Raw genomic sequence first — 22,188 nt, forward strand, 5'->3', positions numbered from 1 at the left:
CAGGATGTTTTTACACAGATACATTTTCCTATGATGTTATCGTCTCCTTGTAACACGTCAATAACATTTTGTGATGCCATAAAAATTACTTCTGGATTCTAAGGATCATTGTGTGCCATAAATTACTTACAAAAGAGCCATATAAGACTGTAGAACTTAGTTGTACATTTGTGGCCAAAGGTTCTGAGACTGACAAAAACTTTCGTAAAATTTATATAAACTCAGTATTTACAGGACTTATTCTAATTTTTCAAGACTTATGTAAATCGCCATGGCATGCAGGATATCAGATTTTGGACTGAATTCTGACTTATGACAATCCATTTTTGCCAAATAATCACTTGGAGTTTATCATACTTTCTATGTCTTCCAGAACATTGATCCAAAATGGCAATATTTTGTTCACTGAGCCACTTGGTTATCACATCAATCTTGTGACATTGTGCTCTCTTAGGCTGGCAAAAGCATTGTTTACTGCCAAACTGCTCATGTTGGGAGCAGTTGCTCTTGGAGGATGTTTAGATACCATTTTATTTTCTTTGAAAATGCGAGGTGGCCCACTGTCTTGGATTAAAGGCAACATAAATGATCTTAGAGGCAGCGTAGGAGCTCATAACACTTGCTTGTTATAGGAGTCGCTGAGAGACTTTGTGTGTGCTATACCGGTGGTGAAGCACAGCCGCATACAATGAATAAAAGAGAAGTACAGCACATCCATCCAGTAGGATGAAAGTTTTTTTGTTCAAATTCCTTTAAAATCAAATGGATCAATAGAAAACATTAAAAACCTGATGTGTTTTGCCCTTATTCATAGTATGAGAGAGTGAATCATGAGAAACACATTTTAAATATAGCGGGGAATCAATTACATGAATATAAGGACACTAACCAAAAGCAAACTACTGATGGCATTAAAAACATATTTCTCCTCCCATCAAGCCACAAACAGAATTGCAAGTGATGGTGAGAATTTGGAAGACATCGGAGCTCCTTTGATTTGCAGAAACAGGAGCGTGGTTTCAAATGGCAGATATGTGGACAATCTTTTAGTTTGATCTGGCAACTTATCGTTTGTCCCAGATTTTGCTGCTTATTTGAGTACTAGATGGAGGCCAGATGCTATCGCATTGGGAGGGCGGTAATGTCACAATGGGGACAGGCTTTGCAGCGCTGAGAATCTCTCTCCCCATGTGCTCACCTGTGTGTCCTCTTTCCTATGTGCACTCATCCCTCCCCCTGTGTTAAAATGAAAGCATAGTAGGTAAATCTAACATTGTGTTTTTCGAGCCAGAGGGTTGCATGGATCAGGTTTTAAATGAATTAATAATTGTCTGTGTCTGACCGTGTACAGAACATACCACAGGTCTTGGGCAGGGGAGGAAGCAAAAGACAATACTGACATTACAGAGGAGATCGCAGAGGATACATTTTGTGAGGCAAGATATTGCTTAAAAACAGTCAGTAGTGTTGAGCATTCCGATACCGCAAGTATCGGGTATCGGCCGATACTTGCGGTATCGGAATTCCGATACCGAGTTCCGATACTTTTGTGGTATCGGGAATCGTATCTGATCCATATTAATGTGTAAAATAAAGAATTAAAATAAAAAATATTGATATACTCACCTCTCCGGAGGCCCCTGGACATCACCGCTAGTAACCGGCAGCCTTCTTTGTTTAAAATGAGCGCGTTTAGGGACTTCCATGATGTCACGGCTTCTGATTGGTCGCGTGCCGCTCATGTGACCAACACGCGACCAATCAGAAGCCGTGACATCATTCTCAGGTCCTAAACTCCTCATTCTAGGAATTTAGGACCTGAGAATGACGTCGCGGCTTCTGATTGGTCGCATGGCGGTCACATGAGCGGCACGCGACCAATCAGAAGCCGCGACGTCATTCTCAGGTCCTAAACGTGCTCACTTTAAGCAAAGAAGGCTGCTGGTTACCAGCGGTGATGTCCAGGGGCCTCCGGAGAGGAAATTATATCAATATTTTTTATTTTAATTCTTTATTTTACACATTAATATGGATCCCAGGGCCTGAAGGAGAGTTTCCTCTCCTTCAGACCCTGGGAACCATCAGGATACATTCCGATACTTGATGTCCCATTGACTTGTATTGGTATCGGGTATCGGTATCGGCGATATCCGATACTTTTCGGGTATCGGCCGATACTATCCGATACTTTCAAGTATCGGACGGTATCGCTCAACACTAACAGTCAGTGAAATATTTTACCTGACAAAATGAATCCTCTGTGATCCCCTGCTGTAATGTCAGTATTGTCTTTTGCTTGAAAACCCCTTTAATGTGACCAGCTTCCTCTGCCTGTAGACACGTCACGTATCTGCCACCTGGATCATGCAGGTGCATTTGACATATACAGTGTGTGTTTGTTTGTGTGCTGCATACGGCATATACATTGTGTGTGTGGTGCGATGGTGTTCCGCTGGTGGTAACGCGCAATAGGCTCGTACCACCAGCAGTTTCCATATTGAGACACCCATCACTTGGGTGTCCCAATATGGCGGTCGGTGAACTTCCGGCGCTTGGAATTCTGGGATCAGGACACATCTGGACGGAACCGGATGTGAAGACATTACAAGATAAGTATATATTACGATAAACAAATGTAATCTATGCTTTACTCACAGTCCCCCTGCTAATTCGTCTCCGTTTTTTAAATATTTTTTTACAAGGAGATCCCATTCAAGATTCACATATCTTCATACAGAAAGGCTATTTTAAGAAGCACCATTTTATTTGCTTCTAGTTGTAACCTGCGCCACACAACAAAATCGATCCCATATGTTGACTTAATATATGCCAAATGAATCTGTTCTGATTTTAATGCATTTTCTCATGTAGGTACAATAATCAGAAAGCACCTTATTAATTCAGCTTTTAATAGGGTGAAGTCCAAGTCCAGTGAGGCAATATTGTTTAATAATACTAATAACATGGCATCCAGTGAATTATCACCTGTTATTACTTTTTCCACACCACATAGTTTACAATTTAATCAATATTTTTTGTATTTCTACATACCTATCTGTGGTTAATCAGGCTGACATGCTCTAAGGTATTCTTAGAAATGGTTGCCAATATGTAGCCACAAGAAGGCGTACCCTGGGCAACATCCTTTCTCCGAACCTTTTCCAGGAACATACCACCAAACTTACCTGGCTTTCACAAAAAGGCTTTTTTAAATGTGTGGGGAATCGGTGCAATGTGTACACTTTTGCAGAAAACAAAAAATCCTATTTCTTGTTACCAAATGGTGCAAACCACATGGTTGATGAATTCATCAATTGTGATTCGCACTATGTTGTGCTTGTATTGAATGCTGTATTTGTCACACATGTTACATAGGTTGTACTACTAAAAAATTAAAGAAATGTATCTCAGAACACCTCTACAATACTAATAATAGAAATGTGTCAAATGAATCCTTTGTCAAGCTAATAATAAAGCAGTCTAAGACCATTCATGTGTGGTTTTGCTTTTTATCCAAGGGAATGGACACAATTCTTATGTTTTCGTTTGTGTGCCTGCTTTTTTAGGATTGACCACAAGTTCTCAGTGGGATTGAGATTTGAGGTGTTTTCATGCCATGGACAGAAAATATCAGTGTTTTGTTCACCAAGCCAATTAATTATCACTTCAACCTTGTAACACTGTGCTCCATCATACCGTGAAAAAATATTTTTTAATCATCAGATTGCTCCTGGATTGTTGAAAGAAGTTATACAAGAATGGGTTGACATGAGTCAGGATTTGGTCAAGAAACTTATATTTAGCATATCAGTGTCAATAGTAGAAATCTAAGTAAGGGCCAACACTAACACTGTACATATTTGCATAAACTTGATGTATTTGTCAAAATCAGTTAAAAAACTTATGAAATGCTTATAATTGCACATTAGTAACCATAGAAACATCTGCCTAAAAGATCTAAAAACACAAGCCGCAAAACTGATAAAACCAAAATTTGTGTCAGTATCAAAACATTTGGTCTCGACTGTAATATCTACTATGTGCACAGATCTAAACTCATTATTTCACAGAAGCTTAAAGTAATACATTTGAAAACTTAATTCACATGAGCAATGCCAGATCAGAATTCTAAAACTTGTTCTTGAACTGTACAGCTGGTAAATGTTTTATGGATCTATTGAAGAGTGCAGCTAGATTAATTACTGCTTCCAACTATTTGATAAATCCACTTGTGCTGGTAATTAATCTACCAATGCTTCTCTGATGAGATAGAAAAAGAGTCCACTGCACAATCAGAAAGGCTGGATAGAAGGTTTTATCAGCATTCTACAAGACATTTATCACTACATCCTTCATAAATCCCTTATTTCAGTTTGCAAAACCAATTCTTTTTAAAGCTTGCAGCTTTCATTTTTAACTCCTTATTGGCTGCCTACCTTCCCTTTATATGTCAGTAATTAAGCACTTTATTTTATAGCGACGCATAACTGTCAGAAACTGTTAAAGCCACATTACAGAAAGTAGAAGCAGTATATTTTATGGTAGAGGTACTAAGAATTAATAAAATAATCAAGTTACTCCATTCAATTAATTTCGGCCAAGGATACCTGAAGCAATACCATTATGCTGTCATCTACTGTAGCTATTGTATGTCATAAATAAAAAAAAACTTCCAAATTATCATTTTAACCTCTTAAGATCCAAAGATTTTTCATTTTTCCTTTTTCAATTTTTTACCCTTCTTTCAAAGGCAACCATTTTTAATTTTTTCATATATAGTGAAGAAATAAGTATTTGATCCCTTGCTGGTTTTGTAAGTTTGCCCACTGACAAAAACATGAACAAGGGTAGATTAATTTTAACATTGAGAGATAGAATATCAAAAATAAAATCCATAAAAAAAATCACATTGTATAAATTATAGAAATTTATTTGCATTTTGAAGTTAGAAGTATTTGATCCCTCTGGCAAACAAGACTTAATACTCGGTGGCAAAACACTTGTTGGCAAGCACAGCGGTCAGACATTTTTTATAGCTCATGATGAGGTTTGTGCACATGTCAGGAGAAATTTTGATCCACTCCTCTTTGCAGATCATCTCTAAATTATTAAGATTTTGATGTTGTCGCTTGGCAACTCGGAGCTTCGACTCCCTCCATAAGTTTTCTATGGGATTAAGGTCTGGAGACTGGCTAGGCCACTCCATGACCTTAATGTACTTCTTTTTGAGCCACTCCTTTGTTGCCTTGGCTGTATGCTTTGGGACATTGTCTTGCGGGAACATCCAGCCACAACATTTTTTTAACTTCTTGGTGGAGGGAAGTAGGTTGTCACTCAGGATTTTACGGTACATGGCTCCATCCATTCTCCCATTGATGCAGTGAAGTAGTCATGTGCCCTTACCAGAGAAACATGCCCAAAACATAGCATTTCCACCTTCATGGTTGGCAGTGGTGTTGGTGTTCTTTGGGTCACAGGCAGCATTTCTCTTCCTCCAAACACGTCGAGTTGAGTTAATGTAAAAGAGCTTAATTTTTTTCTCATCTGACCACAGCACCCTCTCCCAGTCACTCGCAGAATCATCCAGGTGTTCATTGGCAAACTTCAGACGGACCTGCATATGTGCCTTCTTGAGCAGGGGGACCCTGCGGGCACTGCAAGATTTTAAACCTTTACGACGTAATGTATTAGCAATGGTTTTCTTGGTGACTGTGGTCCCAGCTGCCTTGAGATCATGAACAAGTATCACCGTGCAGTTTTATTCTGATCTCTCACCTTCTTCATGCTCAAAGATACTTCACGAGGTTAGATTTTGCATAGTGCCCCAGATCGATGTTGATTGACAGTCATTTTGTATTTCTTCCATTTTCTTACTATTGCACTAACATTCGTCTCCTTCTCACCCAGCATCTTACTTATGGTTTTGTAGCCCATTCCATCTATGTGCAGGTCTATGATTTTGTCCCTACATATAAGAAAAACCTGGCACTCATCTTTATATAGGTGATATTTTATTATTCCAAGCGGAGGTGCCGTAACAGCTGTTACTGCACCTCCGCTTGGAATAATAAAATATCACCTATATAAAGTTGAGTGCCAGGTTTTTCTTATATTTATCACTACGGTTTTGGAATCTACCTGGGCACCTTCATATAGATCTGTGCACAGGTTTTTTGTTTATATGATCTTGTCCCTGACATCCTTATATAGCTCTTTGGTCTTGCTCATGTTATAGAAATTAGAGTCTGACTGATTGAGTCTGTGGACAGGAGCCTTTTATAAAGGTGACTATGTAAGACAGCTGTCTTTAATGAAGCTAACAAGTTGATTAGGAGCCTACAACTGGTCTGTAGGAGCTAGAACTCTTAATGGTTGGTAGGGGATCAAATACTTTTTTCTCACTGCAAAATGCAAATAAATTTATATAATTTATACACTGTGATTTTCTGGATTTTATTTTTGATATTCTATCTCTCAATGTTAAAATTAACCTACCCTTAAAATTATAGACTGTTCATGTCTTTGTCAGTGAACAAACTTACAAAATCAGCAAGGGATCAAATAATTATTTCCTTCACTGTACCTAGCGATACAAGAACTTGTTTTATGCAGGAGAGGATGTAGTTTATATGATAATATGCCTTTTACCATACAATATACTGAAAAATGAGAAACAAATACTAATTGGAAATAAAAGTTTAAACATTTTCTTTGGTAGAGAAAGAGGGTTCATTCTGACTGCTGATATGACTATTTTATCTCTTTTTATTGCATTTTATAAGGAGGTGTAGAGACTGAAAAACCTTAAGTCTTAGATTTCAATGTTATTTTTCTTCATGGTGTTTACCTTAAGTTTAATTAATTTTATATTTTGATAGATCTTTAAAGGAAGATATGGCGTTGATTGAAATTTTACAATTTTTAACATTTCTTTTATATTTTAAAATGTTTTTTTTTCCAGTTTCTAACCTTAATTTTCAGTCCTAGTAGGGGACTTGAACCTTTGATAATTTGATTGTGTATATTATATACTGCATACAGCCTATGGCTGTGCTTCACAGAATTTCAAAGATAGCAGCCACGTGATTGGGGACTTCATCTGGTATCCACTGCATATGGAGGCAGCTTAGCTCCTGAGCCCTCTCCATACTTGCGGAACCCTAACTCGGATGTACGGTTATGTAATTTTGCACTATGGAGTTAAAGAAGTTGGCGACAAAATGTAGCATCTGTTAATTTCATTTTCACTTTGAATAGAAATCTCCTTTAACTCTTTAGAAATTGCTTGAATTACAAGTATAAATGTAGATGCATTTGTATATTAAACTCTGTCTATAGACTTTAAAGGGTACATGCTATCCGCACAAAAGTAATGCATGCTGATATACATGTCATCAGCATGTTACAGTATTGAATTCCTATTGCATTTTTTTTTCAATAAGTCTGACTAATGTAATTCTATTTTCTTACTAGAAGATAGTAATCAGAATTATGGATCTAATATTTAAGTAAAATATATCAGGTAATTGTCTAAAGTCACATTATGCAATGCTTATGCTTTATGATCTCATATCTGATGTAATTAGGTCTATAATATATTTATAATATATATACATGATATATAAGTTTATTAATGCACTCATGAGAAACTGGCATTGAAGACCAGACAAGGAGTTCATTTTATCCAGAAATTAAATAGTTTCATAGCAGACTTTTTGGCAAATTGGCTAACTGACTCTGGGATTTATTCAGACTTGAACTACTGTATATCTGATCCTTTTTATATCACTTAATCAACACTTTACCATTTTTATATCCAACAATAATGAATATAAATATTTCCATACCGACAAATTGATTCCATTCAATGTCCAAATCAGCCTGATTGGCTAAACAACCCTTCAAAACATTTAGGCAGTAGTTGGTGCAAGGCTTCAAATTGGGCATCCCCCGACAGTATGGACAATACAGCATCTTCAGTAATGCTCGAAGACATCCTGCATTCGGACTCAGCTGTAACGATAGACAAGCAATTTTACTGGAACGTTATCAACTTCAGTATTCATCTGCTAAAAAGTAAAATAGTAGTCTAATCCTCTGGTAAATATTCATAGTTTTGCAAATTACTATATTTTTATCAAGGGAATGTGAAAACATGACCATTCTCTGCCATCCGGGTTGCAGTATTTACACAACCCATAAAAATTACTATTCACATATAAATTACTGTACATGAAGTTCTTCAGAGCTGGTTAAGAAATTTTACTGAAAACCCATTCACTGAAAGCCTATTCAACTCAAATAAAGATGTACCCGAAAAACCTTTGCAATGTAAATAGTTTACAGACTTAGACCAAGTGTTCTTAGACAGTTTTATGGAATTAGAAACAAGAAATGCACTTAGTGTGAACAGGCAGGAAGGAAAATGTATCCTGCCCTCAACATTGAGCTCCCTTTCTTCATTTCTACTTCAGGAATATATCTTGAAAGCCAGTGGACAAACATGACTGTACTGCTTCTGTTATATCTCCTTTACTCCTGATTTATAATATTATGTAGAAAACTGGGTGTCAGGAGGGAGGAAATGTACTTAGATTGGCATTGCCTGCAGCAGTTTTAAACCAGAGATCAACAGAGTAAAATACAGAAAATGTATTAATAGTTTTAGACTTATTACATTTTTGTAAATGTGCACATCTTCCATATGTATGTGTGGCAGAAAAGTCAGATATATCCAAGATAATTTCTCCAACTTTCTCATGAAAATTATGATAAACTTGCTGAGTTGTAGGAGGCCACTCCCTTCCTGCTAAACTCACCCTCTTTCCAGAAAAGTGATGAGAGCAGGGTAAATGAAAATTCTTAGTTCAAAAACACTTATTTCATTATATAGATATTCACTTTTTTCACCAGAAAACTGGCTCAAGTGTCACATCCCAGTGGAAAAGTAATGAGATGTGTTTAAAGCCAGCAGTCACTGGTTTTTAAAGATGTTTCTTAAGGATATTTGCATATTATATACAAAAAGGCAGTACAAAAATATTAATTTACAGTTTTAACCCCTTTACCCCAAGGGTGGTTTGCATGTTAATGACCAGGCCAATTTTTACAATTCTGACCACTGTCCCTTTATGAGGTTATAACTCTGGAACGCTTCAACGGATCCCAGTGATTCTGACAACGTTTTCTCATGACATAGTGTACTTCATGATAGTGGTAAAAATTGTTTGATAGTACCTGCGTTTATTTGTGAAAAAAACAGAAATTTGGCGAAAATTATGAAAATTTTGCAATTTTCCAACTTTGAATTTTTATGCAATTAAATCACAGAGATATGTCACACAAAATACTTAATAAGTAACATGTCCCACATGTCTACTTTACATCAGCACAATTTTGGAACCAAAATTTTTTTTGGGGGGAGTTATAAGGGTTAAAAGTTGACCAGCAATTTCTCGTTTTTACAACACCATTTTTTTTTAGGGACCACATCTCATTTGAAGTCATTTTGAGGGATCTATATGATAGAAAATACCCAAGTGTGACACCATTCTAAAAACTGCACCCCTCAAGGTGCTCAAAACCACATTCAAGAAGTTTATTAACCCTTCTGGTGCTTCACAGGAATTTTTAGAATGTTTAAATAAAAATGAACATTTAACTTTTTTTCACAAAAAATTTACTTCAGCTCCAATTTGTTTTATTTTACCAAGGGTAACAGGAGAAAATGGACCCGAAATGTTGTTGTACAATTTGTCTTGAGTACACTGATACCCCATATGTGGGGGTAAACCACTGTTTGGGCACATGACAGAGCTCGGAAGCGAAGGAGCGCCATTTGACTTTTCAATGCAAAATTGACTGATCCTTTATGTGCGTCAAACTTTGCATCAGCAGACGCATTAGGGGGATGCTCATGCTTATTATGGCGTTGTCTGCACTAACCAGCCGTGTGCATTCCTCAAAACACTGAAGGACTTGACACATGTCTTGAATCTTCGACCACTGCACACCTGACAACTCCATGTCTGCCATCCTACTGCCTGCCCGTGTATGTGTATCCTCCCACAAAAACATAACAGCCCGCCTCTGTTCACACAGTCTCTGAAGCATGTGCAGTGTTGAGTTCCACCTTGTTGCAACGTCTATGATTAGGCGATGCTGGGGAAGGTTCAAAGAACGCTGATAGGTCTGCATACGGCTGGAGTGTACGGGCGAACGGCGGATATGTGAGCAAAGTCCACGCACTTTGAGGAGCAGGTCGGATAACCCCGGATAACTTTTCAGGAAGCACTGCACCACCAGGTTTAAGGTGTGAGCCAGGCAAGGAATGTGTTTCAGTTGGGAAAGGGAGATGGCAGCCATGAAATTCCTTCCGTTATCACTCACTACCTTGCCTGCCTCAAGATCTACAGTGCCCAGCCACGACTGCGTTTCTTTCTGCAAGAACTCGGACAGAACTTCCGCGGTGTGTCTGTTGTCGCCCAAACACTTCATAGCCAATACAGCCTGCTGACGTTTGCCAGTAGCTGCCCCATAATGGGAGACCTGGTGTGCAACAGTGGCAGCTGCGGATGGAGTGGTTGTGCGACTGCGGTCTGTGGAAAAGCTCTCGCTTCTGCAGGAGGACGAAGAGGAGGAGGAGGGGGTGCGAACGGCTACAGCCAATTGTTTCCTAGACCGTGGGCTAGGCAGAACTGTCCCAAACTTGCTGTCCCCTGTGGACCCTGCATCCACCACATTTACCCAGTGTGCCGTGATGGACACGTAACGTCCCTGGCCATGCCGACTGGTCCATGCATCTGTTGTCAGGTGCACCTTTGTGCTCACAGATTGCCTGAGTGCATGGACGATGCGCTCTTTAACATGCTGGTGGAGGGCTGGGATGGCTTTTCTGGAAAAAAAGTGTCGACTGGGTAGCTCGTAGCGTGGTACAGCGTAGTCCATCAGGGCTTTGAAAGCTTCGCTTTCAACTAACCGGTAGGGCATCATCTCTAACGAGATTAGTCTAGCTATGTGGGCGTTAAAACCCTGTGTACGCGGATGCGAGGATAAGTACTTCCTTTTTCTAACCATAGTCTCATGTAGGGTGAGCTGGACTGGAGAGCTGGAGATCGTGGAACTAGCGGGGGTGCCGGTGGACATGGCAGACTGAGAGACGGTGGGAGATGGTATTGTTGCCACCGGTGCCCTAGATGCAGTGTTTCCTACTACGAAACTGGTGATTCCCTGACCCTGACGGCTTTGGCCTGGCAAAGAAACCTGCACAGATACTGCAGGTGGTGCGGAAAATGGTGGCCCTACACTGCCGGAAGGGATGTTGCGTTGCTGACTAGCTTCATTGGCCGAGGGTGCTACAACCTTAAGGGACGTTTGGTAGTTAGTCCAGGCTTGCAAATGCATGGTGGTTAAATGTCTATGCATGCAACTTGTATTGAGACTTTTCAGATTCTGTCCTCTGCTTAAGGTAGTTGAACATTTTTGACAGATGACTTTGCGCTGATCAATTGGATGTTGTTTAAAAAAATGCCAGACTGCACTCTTTCTAGCATCGGATACCTTTTCAGGCATTGCAGACTGAGCTTTAACCGGATGGCCACGCTGTCCTCCAACAGGTTTTAGCTTTGCCACACGTTTTGGGCAAGATACGGGCCCGGCAGATGGAACCTGTTGCGATGTTGATGCCTGCTGCGGCCCCTCCTCCTCCGCTTCAGAACTGCTGCCGCCTGCACCCTGTTCCCCCAATGGCTGCCAATCGGGGTCAAGAACTGGGTCATCTATTACCTCTTCTTGTAGCTCGTGTGCAACTTCGTCTGTGTCACCGTGTCGGTCGGTGGTATAGCGTTCGTGATGGGGCAACATAGTCTCATCAGGGTCTGATTCTTGATCAGCACCCTGCGAGGGCAATGTTGTGGTCTGAGTCAAAGGACCAGCATAGTAGTCTGGCTGTGGCTGTGCATCAGTGCACTCCATGTCAGATTCAACTTGTAATGGGCATGGACTGTTAACTGCTTCACTTTCTAAGCCAGGGACGGTATGTGTAAAGAGCTCCATGGAGTAACCCGTTGTGTCGCCTGCTGCATTCTTCTCTGTTGTTGTTTTTGCTGAAGAGGACAAGGAAGCGACTTGTCCCTGACCGTGAACATCCACTAACGACGCGCTGCTTTGACATTTATCAGTTTCACGAGAGGAGGCAAAAGAGCTAGAGGCTGAGTCAGCAAGATAAGCCAAAACTTGCTCTTGCTGCTCCGGCTTTAAAAGCGGTTTTCCTACTCCCAGAAAAGGGAGCGTTCGAGGCCTTGTGTAGCCAGACGACGAACCTGGCTCCACAGCTCCAGACTTAGGTGCAATATTTTTTTTCCCACGACCAGCTGATGCTCCACCACTACCACTACCCTCATTACCAGCTGACAATGAACGCCCCCGGCCACGACCTCTTCCACCATACTTCCTCATTGTTTTAAAAACGTAAACAAACTAACGGTATTTGTTGCTGTCACACAAATTACACGGTGAGCTATAACTTCAGTATGATTTAGCTACCCCTTTACAGGTGAGTGAGACCACAACGAAAATCAGGCACAATGTTACACACTCTGTTGTTGGTGGCAACAAATGAGAGAGATGCCACACACGCAGGACTGTCACTGAAGCACAAATGTAAATATTAATCTCCCACTGATTTGATTTTTTTTTTCTTTTTCAGGGAGACTTTAGGAAAAAAAAATAGAATAAAATGATTTTTTCAGGAAGAATTTAGAAACCAAAGAAAATAAAATGATTTTTTCAGGGAGAATTTAGAAAACAAATAAAACAAAAAAAGGCTTTCTATGGCCCACTGAGTGAGAGATGACGCACACAGGAGTCAGGAGTGGCACACAAGCCCAGAGGCCAATATTTATCTCCCACTGATTGATGTAGTGATTTTTTCAGGTAGATTTTGGAACCCAAATCAAGCTAAAAAAAATAATAGGCTTTCTATGGCCCACAATTGGAGAGAGAGAGAGAGATGGCACACCCAGGAGTCAAGACTGGCACACAAGCAGAAAGGGCAATATTAATCTCCCACTGATTTGTTTTTTTTTTTTTTTTTTTCAGGGAGACTTTAGGAAAAAAAAATAGAATAAAATGATTTTTTCAGGAAGAATTTAGAAACCAAATAAAATAAAATGATTTTTTCAGGGAGAATTTAGAAAACAAATAAAACAAAAAAAGGCTTTCTATGGCCCACTGAGTGAGAGATGACGCACACAGGAGTCAGGAGTGGCACACAAGCCCAGAGGCCAATATTTATCTCCCACTGATTGATGTAGTGATTTTTTCAGGTAGATTTTGGAACCCAAATCAAGCTAAAAAAATAATAGGCTTTCTATGGCCCACAATTGGAGAGAGATAGAGAGATGGCACACCCAGGAGTCAAGACTGGCACACAAGCAGAAAGGGCAATATTAATCTCCCACTGATTTGTTTTTTTTTTTTTTTTTCAGGGAGACTTTAGGAAAAGAAAAAATAGAATAAAATGATTTTTTCAGGAAGAATTTAGAAACCAAATAAAATAAAATGATTTTTTCAGGGAGAATTTAGAAAACAAATAAAACAAAAAAAGGCTTTCTATGGCCCACTGAGTGAGAGATGACGCACACAGGAGTCAGGAGTGGCACACAAGCCCAGAGGCCAATATTTATCTCCCACTTTTTTTTTTTTGTTCCAGGGAAAATTTATAAACCCAATAAAAAAAATAATAAATAGGCTTTGTATGGCCCACTATTTGTGAGAGAGATGGCACGCTCAGGACTGGCACACAAGCCCAGAGGCCAATATTAATCTCCCACTTTTTTTTTTTTTCCAGGGAAAATTTATAAACCCAATAAAAAAAAATAAAAATAAATAGGCTTTCTATGGCCCACTATCTGAGAGAGAGAGATGGCACGCTTAGGACTGGCACACAAGCCCAAAGGCCAATATTAATCTCCCACTGATTGATTTATTGATTTTTTCAGGTAGAATTTAGAACCCAAATAAAGCAAAAAAAAAAAAAAATGGCCTTTCTATGGCCCACTGAGTGAGTGATGATGCACACAGGAGTCAGGAGTGGCACACAAGCCCTGAGGCCAATATTTTTCTCCCACTGATTGATGTAGTGATTTTTTCAGGTAGATTTTATAACCCAAATCAAGCAAAAAAATTAATAGGCTTTCTATGGCCCACTGAGTGAGAGATGACACAGACAGGGATGGCACTCTAGCAGAAATGTCAATCTCAGCCAGGTATGGCAGGCAGCAATAAGGAGTGGACTGATGCACAAATTAAATAAAAAGTGTGTACAAACCAAAAAGATAGCTGTGCAGAAAGGAAGGAACAAGAGGATTTGTGCTTTGAAAAAAGCAGTTGGTTTGCACAGCGGCGTACACACAGCAATGCAGCTATCAGGGAGCCTTCTAGGGCAGCCCAATGAGCTACAGCGCTGAGGGGGAAAAAAAAAAAAATGTAGCTTCCACTGTCCCTGCACACCGAAGGTGGTGTTGGGCAGTGGAAATCGCTACAGCACAAGCGGTTTGGTGGTTAATGGACCCTGCCTAACGCTATCCCTGCTTCTGACGAAGCGGCAGCAACCTCTCCCTAAGCTCAGATCAGCAGCAGTAACATGGCGGTCGGCGGGAACTCCCCTTTATAGCCCCTGTGACGCCGCAGACAGCAAGCCAATCACTGCAATGCCCTTCTCTAAGATGGTGGGGACCAGGACCTATGTCATCACGCTGCCCACACTCTGCGTTTACCTTCATTGGCTGAGAAATGGCGCTTTTCGCGTCATTGAAACGCGACTTTGGCGCGAAAGTTGCGTACCGCATGGCCGACCCCGCACAGGGGTCGGATCGGGTTTCATGAAACCCGACTTTGCCAAAAGTCGGCGACTTTTGAAAATGAACGACCCGTTTCGCTCAACCCTACTTGTGAGTGCAATGCGAGAAAGAAAGAAATACATGCAGCCACACGGTCCGGTCCCGAGTGCCGGTGGCAGTGTCAGGTATTGATGCAAGAGACTCGTTCAAGTTTCTTGCATTGCACTCACAAGTGTGATTCCTGCTTTATTGACAGAGTAACACTACTGCTCCCCTTTTCAATGTTCTTCAGACCTGCAGTGGAATACCACAATCACAAGTTTTGCACTTCCACCCCCTATTCTTAGCTTTTAATTTCTTTAAATGACACAGTCACGGACACCGAACATGGATTTCACAAGGAAGTCCATGTTACTGTTCAGGTTCAGCACGGCAAACACTGCTTCTTATTGGTGGTAAAATCATCACCACAGGTTAGGCAGCAGCAGTTCCCAAATGACAGCATGAGCCCGTAGCTGTGATCGGAGGTTTAAAGTTTACCTCCCGCCATTGGTGTCGGCTGATGGGACCGTGATCATCTGTATAGCTTAAAACTTAATGAAGCAAACCTCAAAGGGCAAGCAACTAAAGTTATCTTGGATTCACAAAAAGATATGCTTTTATAAATATTTTCCAAATTTCTCCTGAGATAAAATATTTTAAAAGTTGTGAACGGTTTCATATCTGTGAAACCTTGTAATCACAACCCAAAAGGCAAAAACACGCATTACCAAAACTGCTGGGTTGCCCTTTCATGTAAACCTTGAATTCTGCTTTGTTTTTAATTTCAACAGACCTTCTCGCTGCAGTCCTTTTTCATTTTTGTGTTTTCGTTTTTCGCTCCCCTTTTCCCAGAGCCATAACTTTTTTATTTTTCCGTAAATATGGCAATGTGAGGGCTTGTTTTTATGGGACGAGTTGTACTTTTGAAGGACACCATTGGTTTTACCATGTTCTGTACTAGAAAATGGAAAAAAATTCCAAGTGTGGTGAAATTGCAAAAAAAAGTGCAATCCCACACTTTTTTGTTTGTTTTTTTTTTGCTAGGTTTACTAAATGCTAAAATTAACCTACCATTATGATTCTCAAGGTAATTTCGAGTTCATAGACACCAAACATGTCAAGGTTATTTTTTATGTAAGTGGTAAAAAAAATGACCAACTTTGCTAAAAAAAAAAGTGTGCAATTTTCCAAGACCCGTAGCGTCTCCATTTTTCAGGATCTCAGGTCGGTTTAGGGCTTATTTTTTGTGTGCCAAGCTGATGTTTTTAATGGTACCATTTTGGTGCAGGTATGCTCTTGTGATCGCCCATTATTGCATTTTAATGCAATGTTACAGCAACCAAAAAAAATGTAATTCTGGCGTTTTTAATTTTTTTCTCGCTACGCTGTTTAGTTAAGTCTTTTTTTGTTGATAGATCGGGTGATTCTGAATGCGGCAATACCAAATATGTGTAGGTTTGATTTTTGTATTATTTTATTTTGAATGGGGCAAAAGTGCTGTGATTTAAACTTTTATTTTTTTATTTTTTTCCATATTTTTTAAAACATTTCTTTTTTACTTCTGCCATGCTTCAATAGCCTCCATGGGAGGCTGGAAGCTGGCATAGCCTGATCGGCTCTGCTGCATAGGAGCGAAGCTCAGATCGCTCCTATGTAGCAGAATTACTACATTGCTATGAGCGCTGACCACAGGGTGGCGTTAACAGCAATCTGGCATCAACAACCATAGAGGTCTTCAGGAGACTTCTGGTTAATATGCGAACACACCGATGACCCCCGATCATGTGATGGGCTTAGCGGTGCTCGCATTTCCGTCCCAATGGCTGGAAGAGCTTGATATGTGCTGTTATCAGAGTTTGACAGTGGCATTTAACTAGTTAAGAGTGGCAGGTGGATCGCGATTCCACCCGCCGCTATTGCGGGCACATGTCAACTGTATAAAACAGCTGACATGTCCCAGATTGGATGTAGGCTCAACGTTGGAGCCCACATCAAAGGAGGAGACACAACATGTGCAGTACTAGTATGGCACATGTCGTGAAGTGGTTACACTAACTAATGAATCTAAAAACTTACTGATTATAGATGAGTGGATCTTTTGAAATTTGAATTTGGCTGCTTTGTCAAAGTTTCACAAAAAGTCGATTTAATTATAAAATGTCTTATTGAGTGCAAAATATGTGTATAATGCTCAGAGTTCCCTTTTGGAGTATATTGAAGCTGTTTTAAAGGGAACCTGTCATCCTCATAATCGAAGGTGAGCTAAGCCCACTGGCATCAGGGGCTTATCTACAGCATTCTGTAATGCTGTAGATAAGCACCCGATGTATCATGAAAGATGAGAAAAAGAGGTTAGATTATACTCACCCAGGGGCATTCCTGATGCGGTCCGATCCGATGGGTGTCGCGGTCCGGTCAAGCGCCTCCCATCTTCTTGCGATGACGTCCTCTTGTCTTCACGCTGCGGCTTCGGCGCAGGCGTACTTTGTCTGCCCTGTTGGGGGCAGAGCAAAGTACTGCAGTGCGCAGGCACCGGGAAAGGTCAGAGAGGCCCGGCGCCTGCGCACTGCTGTACTTTTCTCTGCCCTCAACAGGGCAAAGTACGCCTGCACCAGAGCCGCAGCATGAAGACAAGAAGAGGATGCCAACTTAAGAAGATAGGAGGCCCCGGACCGGACCGCGATGCCCATTGGATAGGACCACCCACCCAGGTGAGTATAATCTAACCTCTTTTTCTCATCTTTCAGGTTACATCGGGGGGCTTATCTACAGCATTTCAAAATGCTGTAGATAAGCCCCTGATGACTGTAGAAATAGCTCACCTTCGATTTTGGGAGTGACAGGTTCCCTTTAATCTCTGTTAGTGCAGATACAGCCTTTTTAATATGCAAGTGGCACATTATACTGGCTGTGAAATCCCACTTATTGACTGAGCTATTCCATGTGAGTTATTTGCTGCAGGATATTATGGGGAATGCCACATGGCTATATTAGATACTATTAGCATATGCATAGGAATTTTTGCTTGTTCCAGATCCTATCAAATCAAATCACAGATTGTTCAAATACATGTCGAACTTCAGCAAATTTCAGCAAATTTGACTCCAACTTGATCATCCGCATATCACTCTTACTATTTCTATTACAGACCCATTTCAACATATTACATTTTTATTACCACCCTCCCGCCCCACACAGTGTTGGGATTCGTGGTCTACTAGCAGCTTAAGAGGTTACATGTGCCTTCGCAGTAAAACTAAATAAATACAAATTTTCCAATAGGTTTGTGCAATATATTTGTTATTTTGTTATAAAATCCCATGATAAGGCTTAAAGATTGACACTGTCTCATGACTACTTAGCAGTCTAGTACATTACATAGCTGTACAGTAACAAATTAATTATAACTTGTACCAGAATATTAGTTTTTATCTTTACAGCCTTTCATAACAAAATGTTATTGATGCAAAATTGTTTTTTGTTATATTGTTATTATCGCTGTTTATGTAAGGGAATGTACATGAAAAACTATTATACCTTTGGAAGGTAGAATGAGAAATGAAAGGTTACGGAAAAAGTCTCAAGCAAATGCCTTCTTTTATAGGATTTGCTTTGATGATGGGTCATTATTATGATGCCCCTGAAGCATGAAGGTTGTAAAGCACCAAAGCACAGTAGAGCTGTACGTATGGTATTCTGCATATTGCTAATGTTCATTCATTAGGCCATTAGACTTTTTTATTGCACCAAACAGTTGCGGCTGAATATTTCATAGTCCCACAATTCACAGAACAATATTTTATCAACTCTTTAATATTCTGCATTATATTCTTATATTGTTCCCACAAGGCATTAAAGTAGGCAAGGAAATAAATAAAATGCATACTTTGTTTTTAAACCCCTATCTATAACTTACAATCTTTTTTTTCCATTACAGCCATTAATTGCTCTATAACAGACTATCACTAAATCTTAGTTTGATGTAACAAATGAAACATCTGTTGGGCAAACTAGACGTAAGTTCTCAGAGTCTCACAAATCTCCGGTCATCAGCCTTGTATACTCTAAACAAGCTAAACATGTTTCAATATCTTAAAAAATTGTTAATATTTTACTGAAAACTTTACGGGTTTCTTGTTTGTAAATTTCAATTTGCATAAAGAGTTCATAAGTATACTGGAGAATTACCTAAAACATTTCACCTAATACTATATATATTATTTGAACGATATAATATAATTTAGCCATGAACAGGTCCATCAATAGAATAAAGATTGCCCAAAAATTTCTGAATTTTGCTATTGGACATTAAACTGGGAGTATAATAACAAATTATCGCTATTTGGAAGGGGTGTTATTCTACTTATCCCAAATAACAGAGAACATTTTAAAGTTTCTTTTGGAGGTTTATCAAAGTGAACCTTTGTTCAAAGAGGTATTTCCATCTCCAAGATACTATCCCAATATGTAGTAAATGTAATAATAATAATAGAAAATACCTCCATAAATGTAGTATAGCTCTTCTGATTCGCTATGTCGACTACCCCATGAGCAGACATTGCAGTAGCTTGGGATATCCATGGTTATGACTAGGGTTGAGCGAAACGGGTCGTTCATTTTCAAAAGTCGCCGACTTTTGGCAAAGTCTGGTTTCATGAAACCCGACCCGACCCCTGTGCGGGGTCGGCCATGCGGTACGCGACTTTCGCGCCAAAGTCGCGTTTCAATGACACGAAAAGCGCCATTTCTCAGCCAATGAAGGTGAACGCAGAGTGTGGGCAGCGTGATGACATAGGTCCTGGTCCCCACCATCTTAGAGAAGGGCATTGCAGTGATTGGCTTGCTGTCTGCGGCGTCACAGGGGCTATAAAGGGGCGTTCCCGCCGACCGCCATGTTACTGCTGCTGATCTGAGCTTAGGGAGAGGTTGCTGCCGCTTCGTCAGAAGCAGGGATAGCGTTAGGCAGGGTCCATTAACCCCCAAACCGCTTGTGCTGAAGCGATTTCCACTGTCCAACACCACCTTCGGTGTGCAGGGATAGTGGAAGCTACATTTTTTTTTTCTCAGCGCTGTAGCTCATTGGGCTGCCCTAGAAGCCTCCCTGATAGCTGCATTGCTGTGTGTACGCCGCTGTGCAAACCAACTGCTTTTTTAAAGCACAAATCCTCTTGTTCCTTCCTTTCTGCACAGCTATCTTTTTTGTTTGTCCACACTTTTTATTTAATTTGTGCATCAGTCCACTCCTTATTGCTGCCTGCCATACCTGGCTGAGATTACTGCAGGGAGATAGTAATTGTAGGACAGTCCCTGTTTTTTTTTTGTGGGAGATTAAGATTGGCATTTCTGCTAGAGTGCCATCCCTGTGTGTGCCATCTCTCACTCAGTGGGCCATAGAAAGCCTATTTATTTTTTGGTTGATTTGGGTTCTAAATTCTACCTGAAAAAAATCACTAAATCAATCAGTGGGAGATAAATATTGGCCTCTGGGCTTGTGTGCCACTCCTGACTCCTGTGTGTGCCATCTCTCACTCAGTGGGCCATAGAAAGCCTATTTATTTTTTTGGTTGATTTGGGTTCTAAATTCTACCTGAAAAAATCACTAAATCAATCTGTGGGAGATAAATATTGGCCTCTGGGCTTGTGTGCCACTCCTGACTCCTGTGTGTGCCATCTCTCACTCAGTGGGCCATAGAAAGCCTATTTATTTTTTTGGTTGATTTAGGTTCTAAATTCTACCTGAAAAAATCAATAAATCAATCAGTGGGAGATAAATATTGGCCTCTGGGCTTGTGTGCCACTCCTGACTCCTGTGTGTGCCATCTCTCACTCAGTGGGCCATAGAAAGCCTATTTATTTTTTTGGTTGATTTGGGTTCTAAATTCTACCTGAAAAAATCACTAAATCAATCTGTGGGAGATAAATATTGGCCTCTGGGCTTGTGTGCCACTCCTGACTCCTGTGTGTGCCATCTCTCACTCAGTGGGCCATAGAAAGCCTATTTATTTTTTTGGTTGATTTGGGTTCTAAATTCTACCTGAAAAATCACTAAATCAATCAGTGGGAGATAAATATTGGCCTCTGGGCTTGTGTGCCACTCCTGACTCCTGTGTGTGCGCCATCTCTCACTCAGTGGGCCATAGAAAGCCTATTTTTTTTTTTTATTTGGTTTCTAAATTCTCCCTGAAAAAATCATTTTATTTTATTTTGTTTGTAAAGTCTCCCTAAAAAAAAAAATCAGTGGGAGATTAATATTGCCCTTTCTGCTTGTGTGCCAGTCTTGACTCCTGGGTGTGCCTTCTCTCTCTCTCAAATAGTGGGCCATAGAAAGCCTATTTATTTTTTTGGTTGATTTGGGTTCTAAATTCTACCTGAAAAAATCACTAAATCAATCTGTGGGAGATAAATATTGGCCTCTGGGCTTGTGTGCCACTCCTGACTCCTGTGTGTGCCATCTCTCACTCAGTGGGCCATAGAAAGCCTATTTATTTTTTTGGTTGATTTGGGTTCTAAATTCTACCTGAAAAAATCATTAAATCAATCAGTGGGAGATAAGTATTGGCCTCTGGACTTGTGTGCCACTCCTGACTCCTGTGTGTGCCATCTCTCACTCAGTGGCCATAGAAAGCCTATTTATTTTTTTGGTTGATTTGGGTTCTAAATTCTACCTGAAAAAAATCACTAAATCAATCAGTGGGAGATAAATATTGGCCTCTGGGCTTGTGTGCCACTCCTGACTCCTGTGTGTGCCATCTCTCACTCAGTGGGCCATAGAAAGCCTATATATTTTTTTTTTATTGGTTTCTAAATTCTCCCTGAAAAAATCATTTTATTTTATTTGGTTTCTAAATTCTTCCTGAAAAAGTCATTTTATTTTATTTTGTTTCTAAAGTCTCTCTGAAAAAAAAAAAAAAAAATCAGTGGGAGATTAATATTGCCCTTTCTGCTTGTGTGCCAGTCTTGACTCCTGGGTGTGCCATCTCTCTCTCTAAAATAGTGGGCCATAGAAAGCCTATTATTTTTTTGGTTGATTTGGGTTCTAAATTCTACCTGAAAAAATCAATAAATCAATCAGTGGCAGATAAATATTGGCCTCTGGGCTTGTGTGCCACTCCTGACTCCTGTGTGTGCCATCTCTCACTCAGTGGGCCATAGAAAGCCTATTTTTTTTTTATCTGGTTTCTATATTCTTCCTGAAAAAATCATTTTATTTTATTTTGTTTCTAAAGTCTCCCTGAAAAAAAAAAAAAGGGAGATTAATATTGACATTTGTGCTTGAGTGACAGTCCTGCGTGTGTGGCATCTCTGT

The 22,188-nt window shown here is 40.1% G+C and overlaps 1 protein-coding gene across 2 annotated transcripts in view; it reads right to left on the minus strand.

Annotated features, from left to right (window-relative positions):
* The window catches only part of GPC6 (glypican 6), a 1,713,043-nt gene that overhangs the window by 570,957 nt on the left and 1,119,898 nt on the right, over window positions 1-22,188 (minus strand). For both annotated transcript variants that reach the window (XM_069758052.1, XM_069758051.1), the window contains exon 4: window positions 7,848-8,013. In XM_069758052.1, coding sequence (XP_069614153.1) covers window positions 7,848-8,013 — 166 coding nt within the window. The remainder of the gene's footprint in view (window positions 1-7,847; window positions 8,014-22,188) is intronic.

This window comes from Ranitomeya imitator, chromosome 3 (assembly GCF_032444005.1).
Source record: "Ranitomeya imitator isolate aRanImi1 chromosome 3, aRanImi1.pri, whole genome shotgun sequence".
NCBI lineage: Eukaryota > Metazoa > Chordata > Amphibia > Anura > Dendrobatidae > Ranitomeya > Ranitomeya imitator.